At 33.5% G+C, this 21,841-nt stretch overlaps 1 protein-coding gene across 3 annotated transcripts in view; it reads left to right on the top strand.

Moving 5' to 3' along the window:
* The window catches only part of Skiv2l2 (superkiller viralicidic activity 2-like 2 (S. cerevisiae)), a 91,727-nt gene that overhangs the window by 16,264 nt on the left and 53,622 nt on the right, over nt 1-21,841 (top strand). For all 3 annotated transcript variants that reach the window (XM_005392700.2, XM_005392699.2, XM_005392698.2), the window contains exons 6-14: nt 7,884-8,058; nt 9,120-9,210; nt 10,988-11,112; nt 12,115-12,213; nt 12,810-12,912; nt 14,368-14,499; nt 16,166-16,245; nt 17,546-17,656; nt 19,360-19,461. In XM_005392700.2, coding sequence (XP_005392757.1) covers nt 7,884-8,058; nt 9,120-9,210; nt 10,988-11,112; nt 12,115-12,213; nt 12,810-12,912; nt 14,368-14,499; nt 16,166-16,245; nt 17,546-17,656; nt 19,360-19,461 — 1,018 coding nt within the window. The remainder of the gene's footprint in view (nt 1-7,883; nt 8,059-9,119; nt 9,211-10,987; nt 11,113-12,114; nt 12,214-12,809; nt 12,913-14,367; nt 14,500-16,165; nt 16,246-17,545; nt 17,657-19,359; nt 19,462-21,841) is intronic.

Below are 21,841 nucleotides of genomic sequence, written 5' to 3'. Positions count from 1 at the left end.
TTTTTTTGGTTTTTCTCCGGTACCAGGAACCGAACTCACGACCTTGTGCTTGCCAGGCAGGCGCTTTTGCCGCTGAGCTAAATCCCCAGTCCTTCTTTTGGTCTTTTTGAGACAGGGTCTCACTATGTATTTCAGGCTGGCCTTGAGCTCACTTTGTAGCCCAGGCTGGTCTTGAACTCCCAAGGATCCTCCTGCCTCAGCCTCCTGAATGCTGGGATTACAGGTGTGCACCACCACGTCTGGCAGGTTTTTTACTTTTTAACCCTGTTTGGTTTTCCATTTCATTGGTTTTCATTCTGATCTTTTCTTTCACTTCATTTGTTCTTCTTTTACTGAGGTAAAACTAACAACTCATGGATGAGGTGAAAGTGAAGTAATTGATTCGAGACCCTTTTTTCTAACATAGGGATGTAATGGCTAAACTTTGCCTTTAATATTGTTGTAGCTTCATACTTTGAATTTCATGTTCTGTTTTGTAGATTTTATTTTTTGTGTATTTTTACAATAAATAGTCTTTCTTGATAAGTCATGTTTGATCCAAGTTTCTATAACTTGTTGCTGTAATATATCAAATTTTGCTCTTTGTCCTCCTCTTTAAGTTGTCACCCTTGTGCTTTACAATCTGTTATGCTGTGTATTTTATCTTTACATAATTTCCAGTACTAAATGATAAATTGTGGGGAGACTTTTAGAGAGCTCTAATTCACATTATGCAGTTTTTGCAAATTTATTGCACAAAAGTACATGATAGCAAGTGCAAGGTCCTGAGTTTGATTCTCGGTACCAAAAAAAGTACATTATAAAATTTGACTTTGTATTTAAGAATTGTGTATGAACACATTATGGTCACATCTCCATGAAGAGATGGGCTTTTTGAACATCTGCATTTTGTGAAAGATAAAAATCTCATTTCTTTGGGCAAATGCATATGTGGTGGCAACCTATCAGTTTCGGATAGATTTCGTCAAGATTTAAATTGTTCATGATATTTCAATAGGTTCTTTTTGTTTTGTTTTCTGGTACCGGGAATCGAACTCACAACCTTGTGCTTGCCAGGCAGGCTCTGTGCCACTGAGCTAAATCCCCAGTCCCCTGTTCATGGTATCTCAGATGCTGCAGTTATAAATTACCAATTACCAATCATACAATTACCAATCATAGTGTTGTGTATTTATACGTTTAGCTGCCCATCCTCTGCCCCTGCTTCTCTCCCTCCCTCTTTTCTTCTCTCCTTCCCTCTTTCCCTCCCTCCCTCCCTCCCTCCTTCCTCCGTTCCTCCCTTTCTTCCTTCCTTCCCTCCCCTGTCTCTTCCTTGCAATATTGGTGATTGAACCCAGGGCCTTTCACTGAGGTACATCCCTAACCCTTTTTTATTTTGAGACAGTGTTTTGCTAAGTCGCACAGGCTTGGCTTGATTTTGGGGTCTTCCTGCCTTAGCCTCCCAAAGTATTATAATAACAGGGATGGACACATTTGGCCTGCTGACCTGTTTTCTTTATTTCTGCTAATAACTGTTAGAGCCATGCAGCTGTCATTAGTATACCTGTTCATGCTTGCTTAAAAAATGTTGTTGTCTATTTTAGTGTGTAAAATGGCCTATGAAATGTTTTTATATTTCTCACCTTCCCCTTGTAAAATATAAATAAATGTTTTCTAAACAACTTTAAAATTTTTTTGAGAATTATATTTCGAGGAGTGTGATTTTTTGGTGGAGTTGATTTTAGAATTTGGGGACTTTGGTCTTTTGGGATTTCAGCATTGAGGATTTGTGTTGTGGTTTGTGTGTCGTTCAGGATAACAACCCCCTTAGTTTCTTCAGTTACTTAAATGTCCTTTTTTATTTCTTTTATCTGTGTTATTTTCTGGTCTGTTTTGATAGATTTTTCCTTTTCATTACAGGGCAGTATGTTTCTGCCTCTTTACATACTGCTTTGATTGGATGTTTGGCCATTTTAAATTTTTATTCACTGACTTTAAGCAGTTTAATTATGTTGTAACTTTACTTTTTAAAATTTTTTCTTATGCTTGAGTTTGTTGAGCTTCTTAAATTTGTGGGAATTCTACAGTTTCTATCAAATTTTGGAAAATTTAAAATATTCTTTCTTCCCTCTAGTTCTTTAGGGACTCAGGCTATATTCATAGCACTTTTAAATTATCTCACAGCCCACTGATATTCTTTGTACTTCTTTTTTTATTTTATTTTGATAGTTTCTGTGGCTTCCTGTTTCTCTTTTTTTACAGTGTTTATAATGTACTTCAATTTTATCTACTGTTTTTCATCTTAGACATTTTTATCTTTAAAAGTTTAATTTGTGGGGGCTGGGGATTTAGCTCAGTGGCAAAGCGCCTGCCTGGCAAGCGCAAGGTCGTGAGTTCGGTTCCCGGTACCGGAGAAAAACCAAAAAAAAAAAAAAAGTTTAATTTGTGGTTTTAATGTTTTCTGTTTCTACTGAACACATTACCTTCTTAAACATATAGAATGTAGTTATATATATTCTATAACTCTTAATATCCTTGTTTACTAGTTTTGTCATCTGTCTCATTTGGGCATGATTTTTTTTTCTCCTTTCCCTTTTTTGTGTATTTGTTGCTTTTTTATTGCATACCAAAATAATTAGGAATTTTACTTTGAATGCTGAATGTGTTTCCTTCCTATGTGTATTTGTCAGCTTTTTTCTAGAATGCACTTACATGGAAAAATGTCATCCTTTTGAGACTTGATTTTATGATTTCTTTAGGCAGGACTAGAGTTTACAGTTTAGTCTAAGGTCACTATTTAATCATTACTCTTTAATGATTTCCCCCACTGTTTAATATTACTCTTTGTGGTATTTTACTCAGTTTCTTGTGACTTTTACAGTTGTCATGGTGGATGTTAAAAACCCAGATTACTCCTACTGTATAAAATTTAGTCTTGTCTTTTTACAACTTTTATTTGTTTATTTACTTATTTTCAGTGTTACTAGGATTTGAACTTAGTACTGAGATGTATCTCTAGCTGGTTTGGTTTGGTTTGGTTTGGTTTGGCTTTTGGTACTAGGAATCGAACTCAGGACCTCACGCTTGCCAGGCAGGCACTGTGCTGCTGAGCTGTATCCCTGGCCTAGCCCTTTTTTTTTAAAGGAGAGTAGTAAAAAAAAAGAACTATTAAAATACCAACATCACAGATACTAACAAAACAAAGCAAGAACATTAAAAATGATAGAGTTTCAAAATAAAATGATAGGAGTTAGCAGTGGTTGTTATATTACATATTGTTATCTTCAGGTAAGTTGCTCAGATCTGGCCTAGCCCTTTTGTATTTTGAGACATGGTCTCACTGCATTGCCCAGGCAGGACTTAAATGTGTGAGCTCTTGCCTCTGCCTCCTACATGCTGAAATTACAGGTGTGCTGTATTCATTTGGGTTGGTTTTTTTTCCTGACCTCAGGTAGTTTCCTAAGACTTCATGATCACTTTATGTGAAGCCTGGGGGCTGGGGATTTAGCTCAGTGGCAGAGCGCCTGCCTGGCAAGCGCAAGGTCGTGAGTTCGGTTCCCGGTACCAGAGAAAAACCAAAAAAAAAAAAAAACTTTATGTGAAGCCTTGTAAAGGCTTAGGAGATGTTGAGCCTCTCTGTACAACTCTCTCCACTCTGGTATTCTGCCCTGCAAATTCCTACTTTTTTTGACTTCCCCAGATTTTAACTTGCTATGTTCAATTCAGGAAAACCTCTGAGATCCATTTACATTCCCCCTATTAGAACTGGATAAATCTAGGCAGTGCTGTTTCTCAGGGATTACTACCCTTGTATCTATCTAGTATATTGAATATATTGAACTGTTTCATGTATTTTGTCCTCCTTTATAGGTTGAGGGGGGTGGTTGAAGCCAATCCCTGTTACTCCATCTTGGTTATATGTGGGTGTTTTCTGCATTGTTTCTAATATATGTCAGATATTTAAATCATCCCTTAGTATCCAGGAGATTGGCTCCAGGACCCATCTTGGAAAACAAAATATGTGAATGTGTAGTATTTGCATATACTCTGCACAATCCTCTCATATATGTAAATCATCTCTGCACTACTGATAATACAGTGCAAGACCGATATAAGTAGTTTTAATCCTATGTTGGTTAAGGAATACTATAATGACAAGAAAAAGATTGTACATGTTTAGTATGAACACGAGAAACCCAAATGTATTGTATAGTGCACATATCTAATATATAAACACAGTTAAATATGTTCTAAAATTTTAATAGGTATCTTTTCTTTTAAAATATCTTTAAGGACCATGATTCTGTAGTCTTACTACTCAAAAATATTCTCAGACCAAACACATTGATATTACCTGGGAAGTTGTTAGACAGATTCTCTGACTTTATCCTCAGAATCATAATCACCACATGATGCGTGTTCATTAAAGTTTGAGAAGAACTGGACCATTCTAAAAATGGATTGTGCTCTTAACCATGGATAGTATTTTGTAGTCTGTGGTTGATTGACTTTTTTTGTTTTTTTTTAATTGACTTTTTTTGGTATCAGCTTGTAATAGTTTATAACGTTTTACTTCTGTATTGCCTTTCTCCTTAGGCAGCTGACTTAGGTACAGTACTCTCAAAAGGAGACACTTAAAGACTACAGAGGAAAAAAACATAAAACACCACCAGTCACCCTTTATCTTACCATCAGGTTAGAGATATTTATGAATACCAGAGTATTTTTTTCTTTTAGGATAGCGAGGTCTCATCTGTTAGTTCCTTTCAGATCTTGACTGACCTGTGTAAGTCAAGTCCCTCTTTTTTCAGAGAGATTTAGAGGAGGGAAATTTGGATCTTAGAGTGTCATCATCTTGGTGTCAGCCAGTTGCCAAATAATTTTGATGTATTTCCCAGCCTCAAACATTTGGTCTTCTGCCACCCTAATTCTGTCCAGCAATGTAGGGCTAATTTCTTTTTCAGAAAATGCTGAAGTTAGAAGCTAGGTTTAGTCATTTTAATTCTGGCCTTGGGCTATAACTGTGCTTTCATTTTTCCTATAAGAGAAATTTCCATTAAAGGAAGTTTTCACATACATGCTGAAATCCACTTGCAAACCGTGGACTAGGAAACCATAAAGATAATTTTAAGGAATTTTGGGTCATACATGCTTTTGAAAACTTAATGAGTGCTGCTGTAGAAAATGCATTGTTTGTTCAAAAAAGGTAAACATAGATTCTCTTTACATATTTACCCATATAATTGAAAACAGATACTCAAGTAATTGTACACAAATACAGTGGTTACTGAAAACTATCTTAAGTGTCCATCAGTGAATGTCTCAGTTACTTTTTTCTTGTTGCTGAGACAAAATATCTTGACAACCAAAGTTAGAAGGAGAAAGGTTGATTTAGCTCACAGTGTGTAGAAGTTTCAGTCCATAGTTAGCAGAGAATAGTTCATTGCAGCCAGAAGATAACAAAACAAGCAAGGGAGGAAGACAAACTTCTTTCTATCCCTTATATTGTATGCAGGCTACCAAGTCAACCAGTGGACTGATTTAGTGATCACACCCTCAATCACAGCATCACACACTCTAGGTTCAGCCACCTCTAAAAAAGCCCCACCTATAATCACATGAGGCTTTGGGAGGACATCAAACACAAGCCATACCAGTGGATGACAGGATAAATGAAATGTGGTGTATCCATATGTTACCTACTCAGCCATAAAAAAAAAAGGCAGTACTGATACATCCTCTAGTGAGGATGATCCTTGAACACATGAATAGTATTAAGAAGTAAGACACAAAAGGTCACTTACTGTATGGTTCTGTTTATATAAAATATACAGAATAGGCAAGTCTGTAGAGACACAAAACATTGGTGGGTGCCGAGGGCTGTTGGGAGGAAGGGAATAGAATATAGTATGAGTATATCATTTTTTTAAGAGATGAAAATACAGTTCTTTTTGGGTTTTTTTGAGACAGGGTCTTGCTATGTAGTTCAGACTGGCCTTGAACTCATTATGTAGCCTAGGCTCAGCCTCCCCAGGGCTGGGATTACAGATGTAGGCCACCACACCTGGCTTTTTATTTTTGATTGCCCAACATTATGAATGTATGAATGTATTAGGTGCCACTGAATTGTATACCTTCAAATGGTCAATTTTATATGGATTTCACTTCAGTAATCTAGGGAAGTACATATTCCTATATGCACACCAGAATTTATAATTTCAGGGAGTGGTTTGTGGATCTCAGATAAAGATTTCCCTTAAGGAATTAAAGGACTTCAGGTAAACTTTAGCTGTAATATGGAACATTTTATTTATAAATGTGGTATAGTACTAGGGTTAATATGTGACTGAATAGTTTTTCTGACACTATATGGTTTTTATTCACTTGAATAGTTTTATTACATAGGCTTCATATTAACAGATTCCAATATAAATGTATGTATTTACTGTAGCTTGATGAGTTTTAGTAAATTTGTATAATTACGCAGACCTCATCAGTTTTGAAGACCTCTATCTGTTCAGTACATGTGTATTTTTACATTCATACCCACTCCTACTTTCTGCCATAGACAGACATGATTATGTTTTTAGCTATTATAATACTGATAACAAATACATTTTGAAATTTTCATTCAAAGCTGTTATTCCATAGATCTCTTAATATATGTATATTTTTATTTCTTTTAATATGATAGTGTCTCTTTGTCTTCGTAGTCACTGGTATTTTCTTTTGTCATCTCACTTGTGCTCATTAGCTTCTCTAATGTTTTCTTTATATACTTTTGATTTGCTTTCATTTGGTTATTATTAATAATTTGGGCTTCTTCTGATTTCCTATTTGTTAAATTATTGTCTTATTTTCTTTTATTTCTTAGAACAGTTACTTCAGTTTTTGAACATCTTCTTGTATTTGCTTACATCTAAAACCCATTTCATTTTCCATCTTTCTTTGTCTAATTCTACCATATGTATGGGTCATACTTCTCACAATTCTTATTTGATCATGTTTGGACAACTCATCCTTTTTTAAATTGCTTATGTCATTACTTTGGAGAATGGCTAGGGTGCATATTATTTTATTTGCCTAGCTAGATCATAAGCTTCCTTGGATAGGATCTGTACCTTAAAAAAGGAGGATTTAGCGAAGTGTTAATAAACTTAATCCTGTTTTTATAGTCTATATTTAAATACTTAACTGAATTTCCTTTAAAAATAAACTAAATTACTGTACTGAATTCTATTAATAGCTGTGGAAGAGCTTATCATAATTTCAAGTCAAGGACTGAGTTGATAAATATTAAATGTGGGAAAATAATGCTATGTATGGGTTAACTTGTGAAACTAAGAAAACCCACTTCATTTTCCAGGGTTTCCTGATTGAGTTTCCTAGCTGTTTCTAGTTTGTGTGTGTATATATATATATATATATATAGATAGATAGATAGATAGGTAGAGAAGTTCTATTGGTGGAACCAAGCATGGTTTCTTGCAAGAAATTTTTTGCAATAAATGGGAGAATTATTGGTAAGAGTAATTAAATTGTGGGGCTGGAGATATAGCTCAGTGGCACAGCACCTACCTGGCAAGTGCAAGGCCCTGAGTTCGATCCCAGTACCAAAAAAAAAAAAGAAAAGAAAACCAACAGTAATTAAGTTGTATGAACTTTGGAAGACCAGAGCTAAAATTCAAATGTTCTTGTTCGCTTAGACTACTGTAGTAGTAATAATAGTATTAGTACAGTAGTTTTCTATAGTGAATGCATTACGGTATGAATGTTCTGCATAGTCAGCATTGAAGGTAATTGGGAAAACTTTGAACATAATTCACATAGTAATACAATTTTAATTTTAAAAGTCTTATAATTTAAAGAAGGTTTTTAATTTTTTTTTGTTTTCACATTTTTAGGTATGCCATTGCATTGGCGCTAAGGGAAAAACAGCGTGTAATATTTACTAGCCCAATTAAGGCTCTCAGTAATCAGAAATACCGTGAAATGTATGAAGAATTTCAAGATGTTGGTCTGATGACTGGAGATGTTACCATTAATCCTACAGCATCTTGTCTAGTTATGACTACAGAGGTAATTCATGTAGTATCTCATCTACTTTTTTCTTTTTAAATTAGTAAATTTATTCATTTAGTACATGTGTTTTATCACTTGCTCTTTTAGATAAAATGTAATTTTTTAGTGAATGTATTTGAAATGGGTACCTATATCTTAAAGTGTTCTAGTAGCATTAAATGTATTTTCAAAGTATTAATGTTTCTGCCATTCCTTATATAATAGACGTATTTTTAAAGTACTTTTAAAGGTTTATTGCTGTCAGTGACATTGAAATATTAGTTAGTTTTGTATATGTTGTTCCAAAGATTTGAAAACATAGTTTCCTTTGAGTAGTTGTTCCCATGTGGATTTTTTTTTTCTTTCTGCATCTAAGTATTGGTTACAAGTAGGTAACCAATTACCTTGTTTTTCAGAAATTAACTTGTTTTTCAGAAAGCATTATTATATTTAGATTTTTCCTGTGATCACAGTTTTAGATGTACTCATAACATCTCAAGTTTTAGACAGGATTACCTCTCTTTAGTGTACTCAGTACTTTTGTATATACTTTTAATAATATCCTTTCATTTTATGGGCTTATAGTACAGAGAACATAAACTAGCTTCTGGTCTGGCCAGCCAGCCAAAGGCATTGTTTACTTTACATTTTGGTACCTAATATAAGATTTTAATCTACCCTTAAGATTTTTAAGTCCTCAAATCAAGAGAATGGTTGCTAGTAAGTAACCATATTGTGGAGGACCTGAGACAGAGATGGGCAAACAATACCCAGAGTCTTAGATAGAAGGTAATTAAAGTCCTCCTATATGTTAGAAAGTATGGAATTGGGAAGGTGCTGTGCATAGAAGAAAGTGGCTTCATAGTGCAGTAAACAGCAGCAGTAATAGTTTTCTCCATGGTTAGTGTCCAATTAGTAACTCCCGAGAGGGCAAAGATAGAGAACCCTCTAACATTATTCTAATACTTAGTTTCCGTTTACTAAAGAGCATCTAAAATTCCTTATTGGAAAAAAGTATTTTGTCTTAATGTTGGATGTTATGTCAAAATCCTGCTAACTGTTACTAAATTTTTCCATAGATTTTGAGAAGTATGCTGTACAGAGGCTCTGAGGTTATGCGAGAAGTTGCTTGGGTCATATTTGATGAAATTCATTATATGAGAGATTCAGGTATATTCTGCAGTTTAGGTTTTTAATCATGTATTTCCGTTAAGAACGACATTAGGAATTTTGAACAATAAATAGTTGAATTTTGCTTTCAGTTTTTGCTTCTACAATTCTGATAAACTCTGGTTTCTTTAAATTATGGACAACATGAGATACTATCCCTGTAGGACTTCATTCAAGTATAGCTCCTTAAGTAGTAACTTGTGTTGGGCATGAAAATGAAAATTCAAATAAAGCAAATAGAATAAAAATCTGACTTGCTTCTAATACAGAAGTTTCTCATACAGTGTTAAAAATTAATATTTTCTGTCCCTTGTTTTTGAGACAATGTCTCAGGCAGTAGGCAGGCCTTGAACTTACTATGTAGTCCAGGCTGACCTTGAACTTGTGGTGCTCCTTCTGGCTTAGCTCCCAAGTGCTATGATTACTGGCATGTAGCACTACACCTGGCTAACATTTTCACTGTTTACTGTTAATTTAGTTTTTTAAGCTAAAACAGTGAAATACATATTGTAAAAAGTGGGCATTATGAAATAAAAAAGTGAAAAAATTATAAATACATTTTACTAAGACTATTACGTTAGCATGTATAATAGAAAAGTAGTTTGGAATTTTGGGGGTGCTGGGAAGACATTAATAAAATCACATTTCAAAAAACATGGAAACAAAGCATCTGTAAATAAGGAAGGGAAGAGGGGTTGAAGGGAGGGCAGGGGGATGGGAAAAAAGGATCACGTTAGACACAGGTACAAATTCCCTGTGATGAATGTGATCATTATGTATACTTAAAATGTACCAATAAACTTAATAAAAAAAAGTCTAATATGTATACACTTAAAATAAGATTTAGTTTTTATTTAAACCAAAGCACCAAGTTAGCCTGCACTTGTGACACACACAGTTTAAGAAACTGTTCATCAGCGTTTTTCCCTTGTCAAATTTATACAGTTAAGCTCTAATTAGAGTTGTTGTGGTTTTAAAATTATTCACCTCGTACTGATTTGTTCTTTTTAAGGAGGAAACTATCAGACTGACTTCTGTTTTTTGGTTTTTGTTTTCCATTTTAATAAAAACTGACCTCGAATTTTTTTGTTCATGAAATCTCTTTCATCTCCTGAGGATGAGGTTAATTGGGATGAATGATACCAGAAATCCTGTGTCTTCCAAATTTATGTAACTTTCTACCAAGCCATTAACCTCTGCTTTTAAAGTAAAGTGGAAATCTATTTCCTTGTCTTGTTACTTTGGCTCTTGTTTGGCTGATGGAAAAGATTCAGTTTGACCCTGCTCTTTGCAGGTTGTTTTTTGTTTTTGTTTTCATTTTGTACTGCTGGGGATTGAATCTAGGACCTTGTATGTGCAAGGCAAGAGCTCTGCCACTGAGCCACATCCCCAGCCCTGCAGGTTGTTTTAGAGCAAATTATATTTATAGTGATTTAGTGTGCTAACTAGGTTCATGATGAAAACTAATATAGTTTCAGGTTTTATGGCTAAAAATATGCTTGTCTAATGTGGTCTGCATACTTAATTACTAGATTTTTAAAATTTTGTTTCGTTTTTTGAGACAGAATCTTGCTTTGTAGTTCAGACTGGCCTTGAACTCACCATGTAAGCTCAGCTAGCCTTGAAGTTGGAATGGTCCTCCTGCGTCAGTATCCCAAGTGCTAGGACTATAGGCAGGCACCACCATGCCTGGGTCTTAATTACTAAGTTTAAGAGAAATTTAGATGTTACCTCTAAAATGGCAAGAGAATTTCAAGGCATGTTTATTTTTTTTCAGAGCGTGGTGTAGTATGGGAAGAAACTATTATTTTGCTTCCTGATAATGTCCACTATGTCTTTCTTTCGGCTACTATTCCAAATGCCCGACAGTTTGCTGAATGGATTTGTCATTTACATAAACAGGTATTTTTGCTGTTTTGATGACTTCAATATCCAAAAATGTTACCATAGCCTTCCTGTACTTTTTTCATAGTGCTATTCAGAATACAGAAGACATTTTAGTATGAAACCACTGTTCACATCAAGCAGCTTACCAAAATCAAGTATTTTTAGAAATGCTAATTTCTGAGACTCATCTCAAGACCAGAATATTTAAGTCTGTGGGAGTAGGGCCTTAAAACTCTGAATTTCAAAAGTTCCCTGGTTAAGCTGATGATCTGCCAATTTTAGAAATTATTGTATTTACTGTGTTAGTGAGCCATGAGTACAATACAGTTTTTTCTAGGCTTTGGTATTAGGAAAAGCTAGTCATGTCTTGAGTATTTGACTTGGTTTGATTTTTCTTATAAGCAGTTATATTTTTTTACTGACTTTCTGTTTTGCTTTAGTGCAGTTTAGTATCTGGGACTTTGTACCAAGCATCTGTTTAATGTAACAAGCATTTGTTTATATGTACTGAATTTTGTTTTGATTTTATTTTTCTGCCCTTGTCTTTTCCTTTGCACAAATATCCTCATAAACTTAATTTTGTGGTAAACATATGAACTCTACAGGAATAGTTTGGTAACATCCCCAATGTTATTCTTGTAGGATAGAAACTCCTCTGCTAGAAGAGGTAGAATACCCTGCTACTTTAGTATGGAGTTGGAAAGCCTCTGTGGGAAAAGTTCATTTTACCTTAGAAATCCTTTTATCACCATATTACTCCTCTGTAAAAACAGAGGCATCATTTGTACTTACCCCATGTCTGGGTAATAGATATTTCAAGTTTAGATCATGTGTTTGGTCCTATTTAGGGAACTCAGAAATTGCGAAGGTGATAATATGATTTGATACACCCATAAAAGTTTTTTTAAGTGTTTTCTTTTTCATTGTTTAAGTCACCATTTTATTTTCTCAAGGTCTTTTGGATACGTGAAATACACAATTTTATTTTGAAGAAATAAAATTTTCTTTCTTTTACAGCCTTGTCATGTAATTTACACAGATTATCGGCCCACTCCATTGCAGCACTACATTTTCCCAGCAGGGGGAGATGGCCTTCACCTTGTGGTTGATGAAAATGTAAGAAACTAATTGCCATTCTTACATCTGTAATGTTATACTTTATTTATAGTTTAATTTTATTAATTTTAAATTAGAAATGACTTTTTATCTCAAGTAATTTTACAATCAAAAATTGATTTATTTAGAAAATATTTGCATTTCAAAAATTATATTTGATACCGGGCAAGGCGGCATATACCTGTTGTCCCAGCTACTTAGGAAGCTGAGGTAGGATTACTTGATTCCAGGAGTTTGAGGCCACCCTTGCATCACAGTGAGATCCTAGGTCATGAAATTGAATAAATAAAAATTATATTTGAGACTTGTGATTTTCTTATGTATGAGTTTGCTTGTCCAGTATTGAAAATGATCTGGAGAACCAAGGCTCTGGATATGTTTCATATGTCTTATGACTTTCCCAGTTTCATTTGTCCTTTATCACCTTTTGTTACCTCTCATCAGAGGTTATCTTAAAAATTATTTTAGTGACTTTTGTTATTCTATTAAATCATTTTTATATTTGAGAAAGCTTTGTGTCTGAAGCATGAGAAATATTTGAACTATGATTAAACATTCATGAAGAGCCATAGCAAAAAAAAATCTTGTGATTCCAGGGTGACTTCCGAGAAGATAATTTTAATACTGCCATGCAAGTGCTTCGAGATGCAGGAGATTTGGCAAAAGGAGACCAGAAGGGGCGGAAAGGAGGAACCAAAGGTAATTGGGACTTCCTTTATAGAGTGTTTTACTTGTAAATTGTATTTTCAAATTACTGTGGTATTTCATGTCTTTCATTAATACTTTTCTCAGGAAGCTACTTAGAAATCTAATGGAATATGACAAAATTGAATGAATAAAGGTTGATCTCTTTTCTTACATGGTTTTGAGATAAAAATTTATAAAACATACAGTACACCTGTTTAAAGGGTACAGTTCAATGATTTTTAATATATTCACATAAATAGGCAAACATCACCATAATTAGCTTTTTTTATTTAGATATAGTTCACATACCATACTATTTTAAAATGTACAACTTGGTATTTTGTAATGTATTAATAAAGTTGTGCAACCCCGTGTACGTTAGCAGTTGTTGCACATCCCCTTCCTTTCTCACCCTGTTTCTGTCTCTGGATTTGCCTTTTCTGGATATTTCATATAAAAATAATCATTTGTAATTGACTTTTTTTACTTAGGATAGTGATTTTAAGGTTCATTTTGTTATGCTGTGATTAATTTTTCATTTTTATAACTCAAATAGTATTCCATTATATGGATATGCCACATTTTATTTTTTCATTCACCATGAAAGGACATTTGGTTTGTTTTTAGTTGTTAACTGTTTGAATAATGTTGCTGTGTACATTCCTGCATGTTGTACAGGTTTTTATGGGAATATGTGGTTTCTTTTTTCATAGTATGAATGAACCTAGGAGTAGAATTGTTGAGTTATATGGGAAGTCTGTTTTACCTTCTGAAGATTACCAAATTGTGAGCTGTGTCATTTTACATTCCCATCAGGAATATACGAGGGTTCCGTTTTTCCACATCTTTGCTAGTACTTATTATGACACATCAGTGATTACAGTGATGCTATTGTGTGTATAGTAATATTTGTAGTTTTGATTCAGATTTCCCTAGCAACCAATGATACTAAGCTTCTTGCTTTGTGTTCTTTGGCCATTTGTGTATCTTTGGAGAAGGGTCTATTCTAATCCGTTTATTTCTAAATTGAATTTTCTTTGTTGAGTTGAAAAGTTCTTTTTATATTAAGTACTTGACCTGATTTGGAATTTTTTTCCATTCTCTGTATTTTACTTTATTGATAAAGTCTGTTAAAGCCCAAAAGCCGGGGCTGGGGATTTAGCTCAGCGGCAAAAGCGCCTGCCTGGCAAGCGCAAGGTCGTGAGTTCGGTTCCCGGTACCGGAGAAAAACCAAAAAAATAAAATAAAATAAAATAAAGCCCAAAAGCCTTGCATTTTGATTATACAGTTTTACCTTTTTATCCCCCTGTATTGCTTCACCTTTTGGTGTAATAGCCAAGAATGCTTTGTCTAACCCAAAATAATAAAGATTTTATACCGTGTTTTAAGAGTTTTATAGTTTTAGCAGCAGTTAGGTTTATCATACATTTTGAGTTAATTTTGGGTATGGCTTATCTTTTTTTACAGGACCATCAAACGTGTTCAAGATTGTGAAGATGATTATGGAAAGAAATTTTCAACCTGTAATTATTTTCAGTTTTAGTAAGAAAGATTGTGAAGCTTATGCTCTTCAGATGACCAAATTGGATTTCAACACAGGTACTGCATAATTTCCATAGTGTTGCATGAAAATGAGCAAAACTTATCTCTGGTAATATAGTTGCATGTCTCTTACTGTTCTGTAGTGTTCAGCACGTTTAGGCTTTAAGAAGTCTTGATTTATAATTTATTATTCTCTTATGAATGGTGTAAGTACACTGCCATATGTTCAATCATAGAACCACACTGAGAAACATTAGAATCATACCTTTCTGTACTTCATTACTGTGGTTCTCTATCCAGTTTCAATGGGGATCAGTTGGTTTCGTGCATGCTAGGCAAGTTCTTTAGCAGTGATCCATATCCTCAGCTTTCTCTGACTTCTTAAGGGTAGGTCTCCTGTCAGACTACCTTCTGTTAGAGAAAGTACTATCATTCATTACTTGAGAAATCCAAAGCAGAAAATCTGCCTTTTGCCCAACTATGTTGAAATTATCAAAGTAATACAACTTCTAGAAAACACACTGTAAGTGTACCTCATTTAAAGTCACAGAGCCAGACAGAAGCACAGCCTGCACTGCAGTGTACTAATTAGAATTACTAGCTTACTTGTCATTAGGTTCTGCCTATAGCATATGTAATTCCATAGAGTGAGAAGTAATACCTTTCTTTCCAATACTGGGGATTGAACCCAGGGCTTTTCACACTGAGCTACATCGCCAGCACTTTTTTTATACTTTATATTGAGACAGGGTCTTGCTAAGTTACCCAAGCTGGGCTTGAACTTGAAATCCTTCTGCCTAAGCTTCCAAGAGTTCTGGGATTACAGGCATCTGCCCCACACCAAACTGCTGTTTTTTTTTTTAAATTAAAAAGCAGCTATGTTATGTACTTTAAAACAAATCCTTTCTTTTCTATGGGTCAAACTAAAATGGCAGATAACCTGAATACCCTTTTAAAGCCAGTAATATTTTATATTTTGTCACTGAATTCCTCTGCTTAGAAATGTTTTTTCTTTACTAGTGCTGAATAGACTTAAAATTTTAAGGTTATCTATTGACTGTTTGAGTGAGTATTTATTGAGTACCTATTTTAGATACAGGGTAAGAAAGCATTGTAATAGTTAAAAGGATGGACTCTAGCATTATTACTCCTAACAATTAATACCAGCGCTATTTGCACTTAGCCTCACTTTCCTTAGTTGCAAAATAGGAATATTAATAGTTCCTGTGTTCTGTAATTATTGGAATTAAATGTTCCTTGTGAAGCACTTAGTGTACTTAGTACTATTTTCATTTACTTTTTTTATGAATTGAGTGCTGGGTGTGTGTTGAAAGGTAGTGAATTTTATTAGTTTTATGGCGCTTTTTATCAACTTTTTTTTTCTTCTTTTTTTTAATTTTAAAGATAAAAGGAGGGAAACATTAACAGACATACAGCATTTTACAACATCACAAGCACAGTACAGACAATACAGAGTTCCAAACAAAGTGGTAGGGAATTAACAATGCTTGTTGTATTACATATTGATATCTTCAAAGTGGCTTCTCATGAAAACAGATATACACATGCAATACTGGTCAATCAAAGACTCATTGTTTATCAACTTTTTGACCATCTTAAATACTGATTCTTTACTCTGTATAGAGTCTTACTCTTGGTAATGAATGAGATTTGGTATCAGTGACTCATTTTAAAATTTATATATCCCTGTATTTTCTCTTAGATGAAGAAAAGAAGATGGTTGAAGAAGTATTTAGTAATGCAATTGACTGCTTGTCTGATGAAGATAAAAAGCTCCCTCAGGTGAATTTTTTATCACCAGTAAAAGTATAAATATTAATAGGCAGCATGTATTAACTTTTCATTTCTCAGTTTTGTTGCTGTGTTGCACTGTTTGTACATCACAGCATACATGTTGAAGTATACACCGAAGTGACTGTTCAGTTTGCATTTTAACGTGCTGAGAAAGTGCTAGGAAAGATTTTTAGCTCCCTGAAGGTACTTTTTTCTAAAAGCGAGAATAGTCTAGAAATTACTGCTTATGTTCCTTTGTTTCAGAATTTTTAGAGCTAGTTTTAAGTGATTTAAATTCTCAGTTCTCAAGATGAGAACAAACAATGAGAGTATACCTAATGAAAATTGTGTTTAGTAAGAAAGTTAACATACACATTTTCTTTGATTATTGAAATTACCTGGGAATTATTCGATATGCTGATATGTGGGTGCCACTCCTGTGTATTCTGATTTAACTGGTCTAGTTTATGTCCTGGTTTTATAATCTTTTGAAAGCTCCCTACATGATTCTGCTGTGTATACAAAGTTGAGAACTGCTTTAGACCAAGCAAGTACATTAAAGCTATATTGCATGAAAAGAAAAATTTCTCTACCATGAATGAATGACTGCTTTAATTTGTAAAGGGTCCACCATATGACTGCAGTAGAATGTTGCTTAAAATTATATTTAAAAATTATTTTATTATTTTTCTTTCCAGCTGAATTACTAATATTAAAGGACTGAGTTATTTCTTTATACATCTTCGTTATCTTGCATATTTCTGATGGTATTTTAATGACCTTTTGGAGAATGTTTGTTTTTAAATGAAATATGTATTTGTGTTAAATATGTTTTACCCAATATATTTTGAGTTAATTTGTTTATTTTTTAAAAGGCAGAGTCTTGCTATGTTGCCCAAGCTAGCTTTTAACTCAAGTGATCCTTCTGCCTCTGTCACAAGTCGCTGGGACTACAGGATCAAACCACCATTGCTGGCCCTTTTTATACAGATAGAAATGCTGCTGTCATGGCTCATAATTTTTGGAGGAGACAAAATGATAGTGAAAAATTTGAAGCAATGAAGCATTTGTAAAACTTAAGTGTGCTTATGTGTTCGGGTTAAAGAAACCTAAGCCAGAATTTTGTTATTTTATTATTCTGTGGGAATGTTGATTTGGGTTTTAATTTTATTCTGAAAAACTTTTATTAACAGTTTCTTTAAACAAAAGGCATTCCTTGTTTAATTACCCATTTTTCTTAATTGGTAAGTTTAACATTCTTAAATTCCGCTTTCCTGATATCATTATGATTTTTACTCCAAATTCATAGGTTGAACATGTACTTCCTCTTCTGAAGCGTGGGATTGGTATTCACCATGGTGGTTTACTTCCTATTTTGAAAGAAACTATAGAAATTCTCTTTTCTGAAGGATTGATAAAGGTATGATTTTATTTTTATTTATTATGCTCCAGAATTGTGTTCTGCATACATGTTGAGAATTACAATGAACATTATTTATAGGCAGTTTTATTTTGTTTTCGCATTGTTTAGAATTGAACCCAGGATCTTGTCCATGATAGACGTACACTGTACCACTATACTAAGTTCCTATAGGCAGTATCATTTGTTCTTAAAGTAAGAAGTGTTACTACTATTGGATACAGTAGGATTTTGAAGAAGATGCTATTTAATGATTGCAATGGAATTGTTTTAATAACTAGACTTCAACTAGACTTCTTACAAATTAAAAGGATTAATTTAGGGAAGGAAGATTTATTTGTTAGACTTAGGGAAAAGGTTTGAGAAAATTCTGATTGAACCCAATGAGAATCTAATTTAATTTTTTTGAAAAACATGACAGTGATGCCTATACTCAGAAGTGGTATGTGTTAAAGATGTGAAACGATGTCAAAGTATAATTGTATACCTATACATGAAAAGTCATTACAATTTTTAAATCTTGCAAGCATTTATTATAGAACCTCATCCCCAAATGGGATATTTAAAAGCTAATAATTGGTCAGTATTTATTTTTGGGTCATGGTAAAACCTAAGTTTTTTCTTTTACATGTAAGTTTTTTTTTTAAAGAGTAGGAAAAGTTTATTCAGTGAAAAAAAAAAAAAGCTTCTGTCTGAGAGGGACAGAAGGAGGCCTGGAAAGTGGGTTGCCCCTGTAAATTTTATAAGTCTTAATTTTATAGGATCTTTTCAAGAGTAAGTCTGATACGGTTGGTCATAAAATTGAAATAGACCAGTTGTACGTAAAATAGCATTCTTCTTCACTTCTTAGAAATGTCCAAGAGCACACATTCAAATAATATATGGTTTATTTTTGAACCAGAAAAGGTCTTTGTGTACCCAGGTTATTAACTGAATTTTGTCATGTGTGGGTCTTTGTTCTTTTTAGTGAATAAATGGCTCTCTTGTGAGATAAGGTAGTATCTTACTGATGAAAATTTAATAATTTATTACTTGACTTTTATGTATATATCTTTGTGTACCTAAATCAGCTTTGTTATTGTTGTTGATAATGTCTCAAAGTTGAACTTAGCAATTACTGATTGTGATCTCCCATTGGAGATCCTCATGGTGAAATTGTCCCCACAACTACAGTATTATCAGTGAAATAGCCAAGAAATTAGTATTTAATTAGAAGAATATTCTGCAGCTAAATATTTTGTTTGTTAAACCAGTTGTATTCTCTTTACTTACCATGTGGGAACGTAAGAAGACTTTTCACTGAATTAAAAACTTTGAAATTGCAAATGATAGATATTTAATTTTATATGTAAATACTAAAATACATCAGGAAATGGCATCTGGTCTGTTATTTTTGTAGGATCTCATTAAATAACATTTTAAAAATTAATGATACTTTCTTTTTTTATTTTATGGAAAAGTAAATTTTGTAACAAGATGATAGAATAACAGTAGTTAATATATCGCATACTATTTTTAAAGTAATTACTCAGAGTACAAGATATGGGCATAAAAAATTCTCCAAATGGTATTAGTACAAGCCTTCCTTTTCTATGAACTAAGAAACACTAATAGTAAAACTAACTTGAGTTAATTATATTTTCTGTACTTGAAAATTAGTTCTATGTAAAATACATGTTTTAATTGTGTAATTATTCATTTAGGCCTTATTTGCGACGGAGACTTTTGCTATGGGAATTAACATGCCAGCTAGAACTGTTTTATTTACAAATGCCCGTAAATTTGATGGGAAAGATTTCCGATGGGTAAGTAATTAACATACTGAAATAATTTTTATTTTGTTTTAAAATTACTTTGGCTCGTATAATCTTTGAATACATCAGTCACATATGATGAGAAACTTGTACCAAACTTGTACCTGTCCTAACACAGGTGTTGCTTCCCCTCATCTAAAAATACACATTGTTCAAAATCTGAAACTTGAGCAGTGGCGCATACCCAGAAAACTTCAGATTTTGTAGTATAGATTTCAGTTTTTCAAATTAGGAATGCTCTGCAGGTAACGCTTATACAAATATTCCAAGATCCAAAACAACCTGAAAAAAATCTGAAATACTTCTCGTTCCAAGTATTTCTGCTAAGAGATACTCAACCAATATAAGAAGTTCATTAAGAGTAAGTCTTGGATCTTTAATTTCTGCCCTATCCTTTCCTCTCCCACATCCTACCAGAAAAATAACACTCTTTTAGGTTAAGGAATTTAGTGTTGGGAAATAAGTGTGCAAGTGATTCATAAATGTTTTAAAACATTTTAAATCTAGAATTTTTATTATTTAAAGTGTAAAGTATTTAAAGTACCACTGCTAAAATGACTATAGTTGCACATTAGTGTTTTGCCCTCCAGGTTTAAAATGGAAATTCTAATAGATCAGCATACATGTCTTTTCCAGTACAGAAGAAAGGGAGAAAGTTGGGATCTTGAGTGAAATAGTGAACTGGTTTAAAAAGTAGATCTTTGATCAAGAGGCAAGTATTCCATTCAACAAGCAATTACCAAGTTTAGAATATGGCCTTAGAACTTGGATGGATACTGGGGTGCTAAGAAAAAACAAAAACTAAAAATACTCTTAGCTTTAATAAAATTTAGTAGTGAGTGAAAGTTGATGGACATGCAGTATGTCTGATCATGTTATATCTAAATAAGAAGGATATAGCATAAGGAATTTAGTTGTATGTTAGTGGGCCAGAAAAGCCTTTATATAGGAGTCCTTAAAATAAGCAGTAAGAGAGATGGGTGTTTGCCAGGTAGTGGAGCATTTGTAGGTATGTAAAGCAGGTGATAGAAGACTAATCATTTGAGCGTCCAGTGTGAGGCAAAGATTTACATAGTCTGGCATTTGGCAGAAATTTTAACAGGAGTCATACCTTAATACCTCATCACATTTGATACTTAAATCATTTTTATGTGAAAATTTGTTCCAGTGCTTTTTGCTAGTTAATGTACAAGCTGGAATTTGTAGATGTCTAGTGCCTGGTGACTCCCTGCCTTTTCCAGCCAAAACTGATTGTTTGGAACTTTGTTTTTCTTCTGGAACCGATTAATGACAAGTGCTGACTTATCGCTCTAGTCCTTTACTTGACCTTTTATATTTGAAATTTATTAGTGATTCTTTTCTGCTTAGAAAATTTTTTAGCAGTAATAACAAATCAAACCCCCTCAGTATGCATGGAAGAACTGTAAAGGCAAAGCATTTTTTCTTGATTCTTTTTAATTGCAAAATGTGTCAAATATGAGGCAATGCTAGTTCTCTTTAGAAATTATCAGTCTTCCAAAATTTTCTATAATTTGGTAACTTTATTTTTTTTTTTATTTTTTAAGAGACATAAAGAGGTTTAATAAGGCAAAATTTAAAGTACTAAAAGAAAATAGAATATGAGCCCTCAAGAGAGGTGCATTATTTTCTGGAGCTGAGAATATTTGTTTTTCTTCAGGAATTGGAAGTCTATGGAATTTGTGAAGGTGTAAGAAATTCTGTCTTGATCTTAGTTTATGGGAAAAGGATGGCTTGACCACAGATATATAATTGCCCATTTTACGGGTGAAAAGCACAGAGCTAGCATTTTTTTCTTAGCTGGGTGATCTCAGATGTTTTGCCTAAAAACATTTGTTGAACTCTTTATCTGTTTCTTTAAGATCAGATTTCTGCCTGCTTTTTATCAACTAAACTAAGTTATGGGCTTAGCCACTTACCAGTCCAATTATTTAAATACAGGATGGCCAGAAATTGCATTTTTTGTTTATTTTTATAAGGTAATATAACAAGGAATATAAAATTGGCAATTTTATCAAATTTATTCAATACAACAATCAACTGGTTGAAATGACACCTGCCCAAGTAATGAGTGATGCTAGAGGTAAACTGTTAAGTGGTTAAAATATCTTCAAGCAGGGCAGGGATATAGCTCAGTGGCACAAGCGCCTCCCTGGCAAGCTCAAGGTCCTGAGTTCTATTCCCAGTACCAAAAAAAAAGTAAAAGAAATATCTTCAAGGGATTTGGGGTATGAGAGGCCTAGAAGAAAAGAATCATAAACAAGCAGAGAATACAGATAGAGAGATAACCTTGGGGAACTTTATAAATCTATAAAGTATAATCTATAATTTATAATTATAAATAATAATTATA

Source organism: Chinchilla lanigera, unplaced genomic scaffold, assembly GCF_000276665.1.
Source record: "Chinchilla lanigera isolate Chin_1 unplaced genomic scaffold, ChiLan1.0 scaffold00045, whole genome shotgun sequence".
Taxonomy (NCBI): Eukaryota; Metazoa; Chordata; class Mammalia; order Rodentia; family Chinchillidae; genus Chinchilla; species Chinchilla lanigera.
The sequence above is the reverse complement of the archived record's forward strand: the minus strand, read 5'-3'. Positions and strand labels throughout refer to the sequence as shown.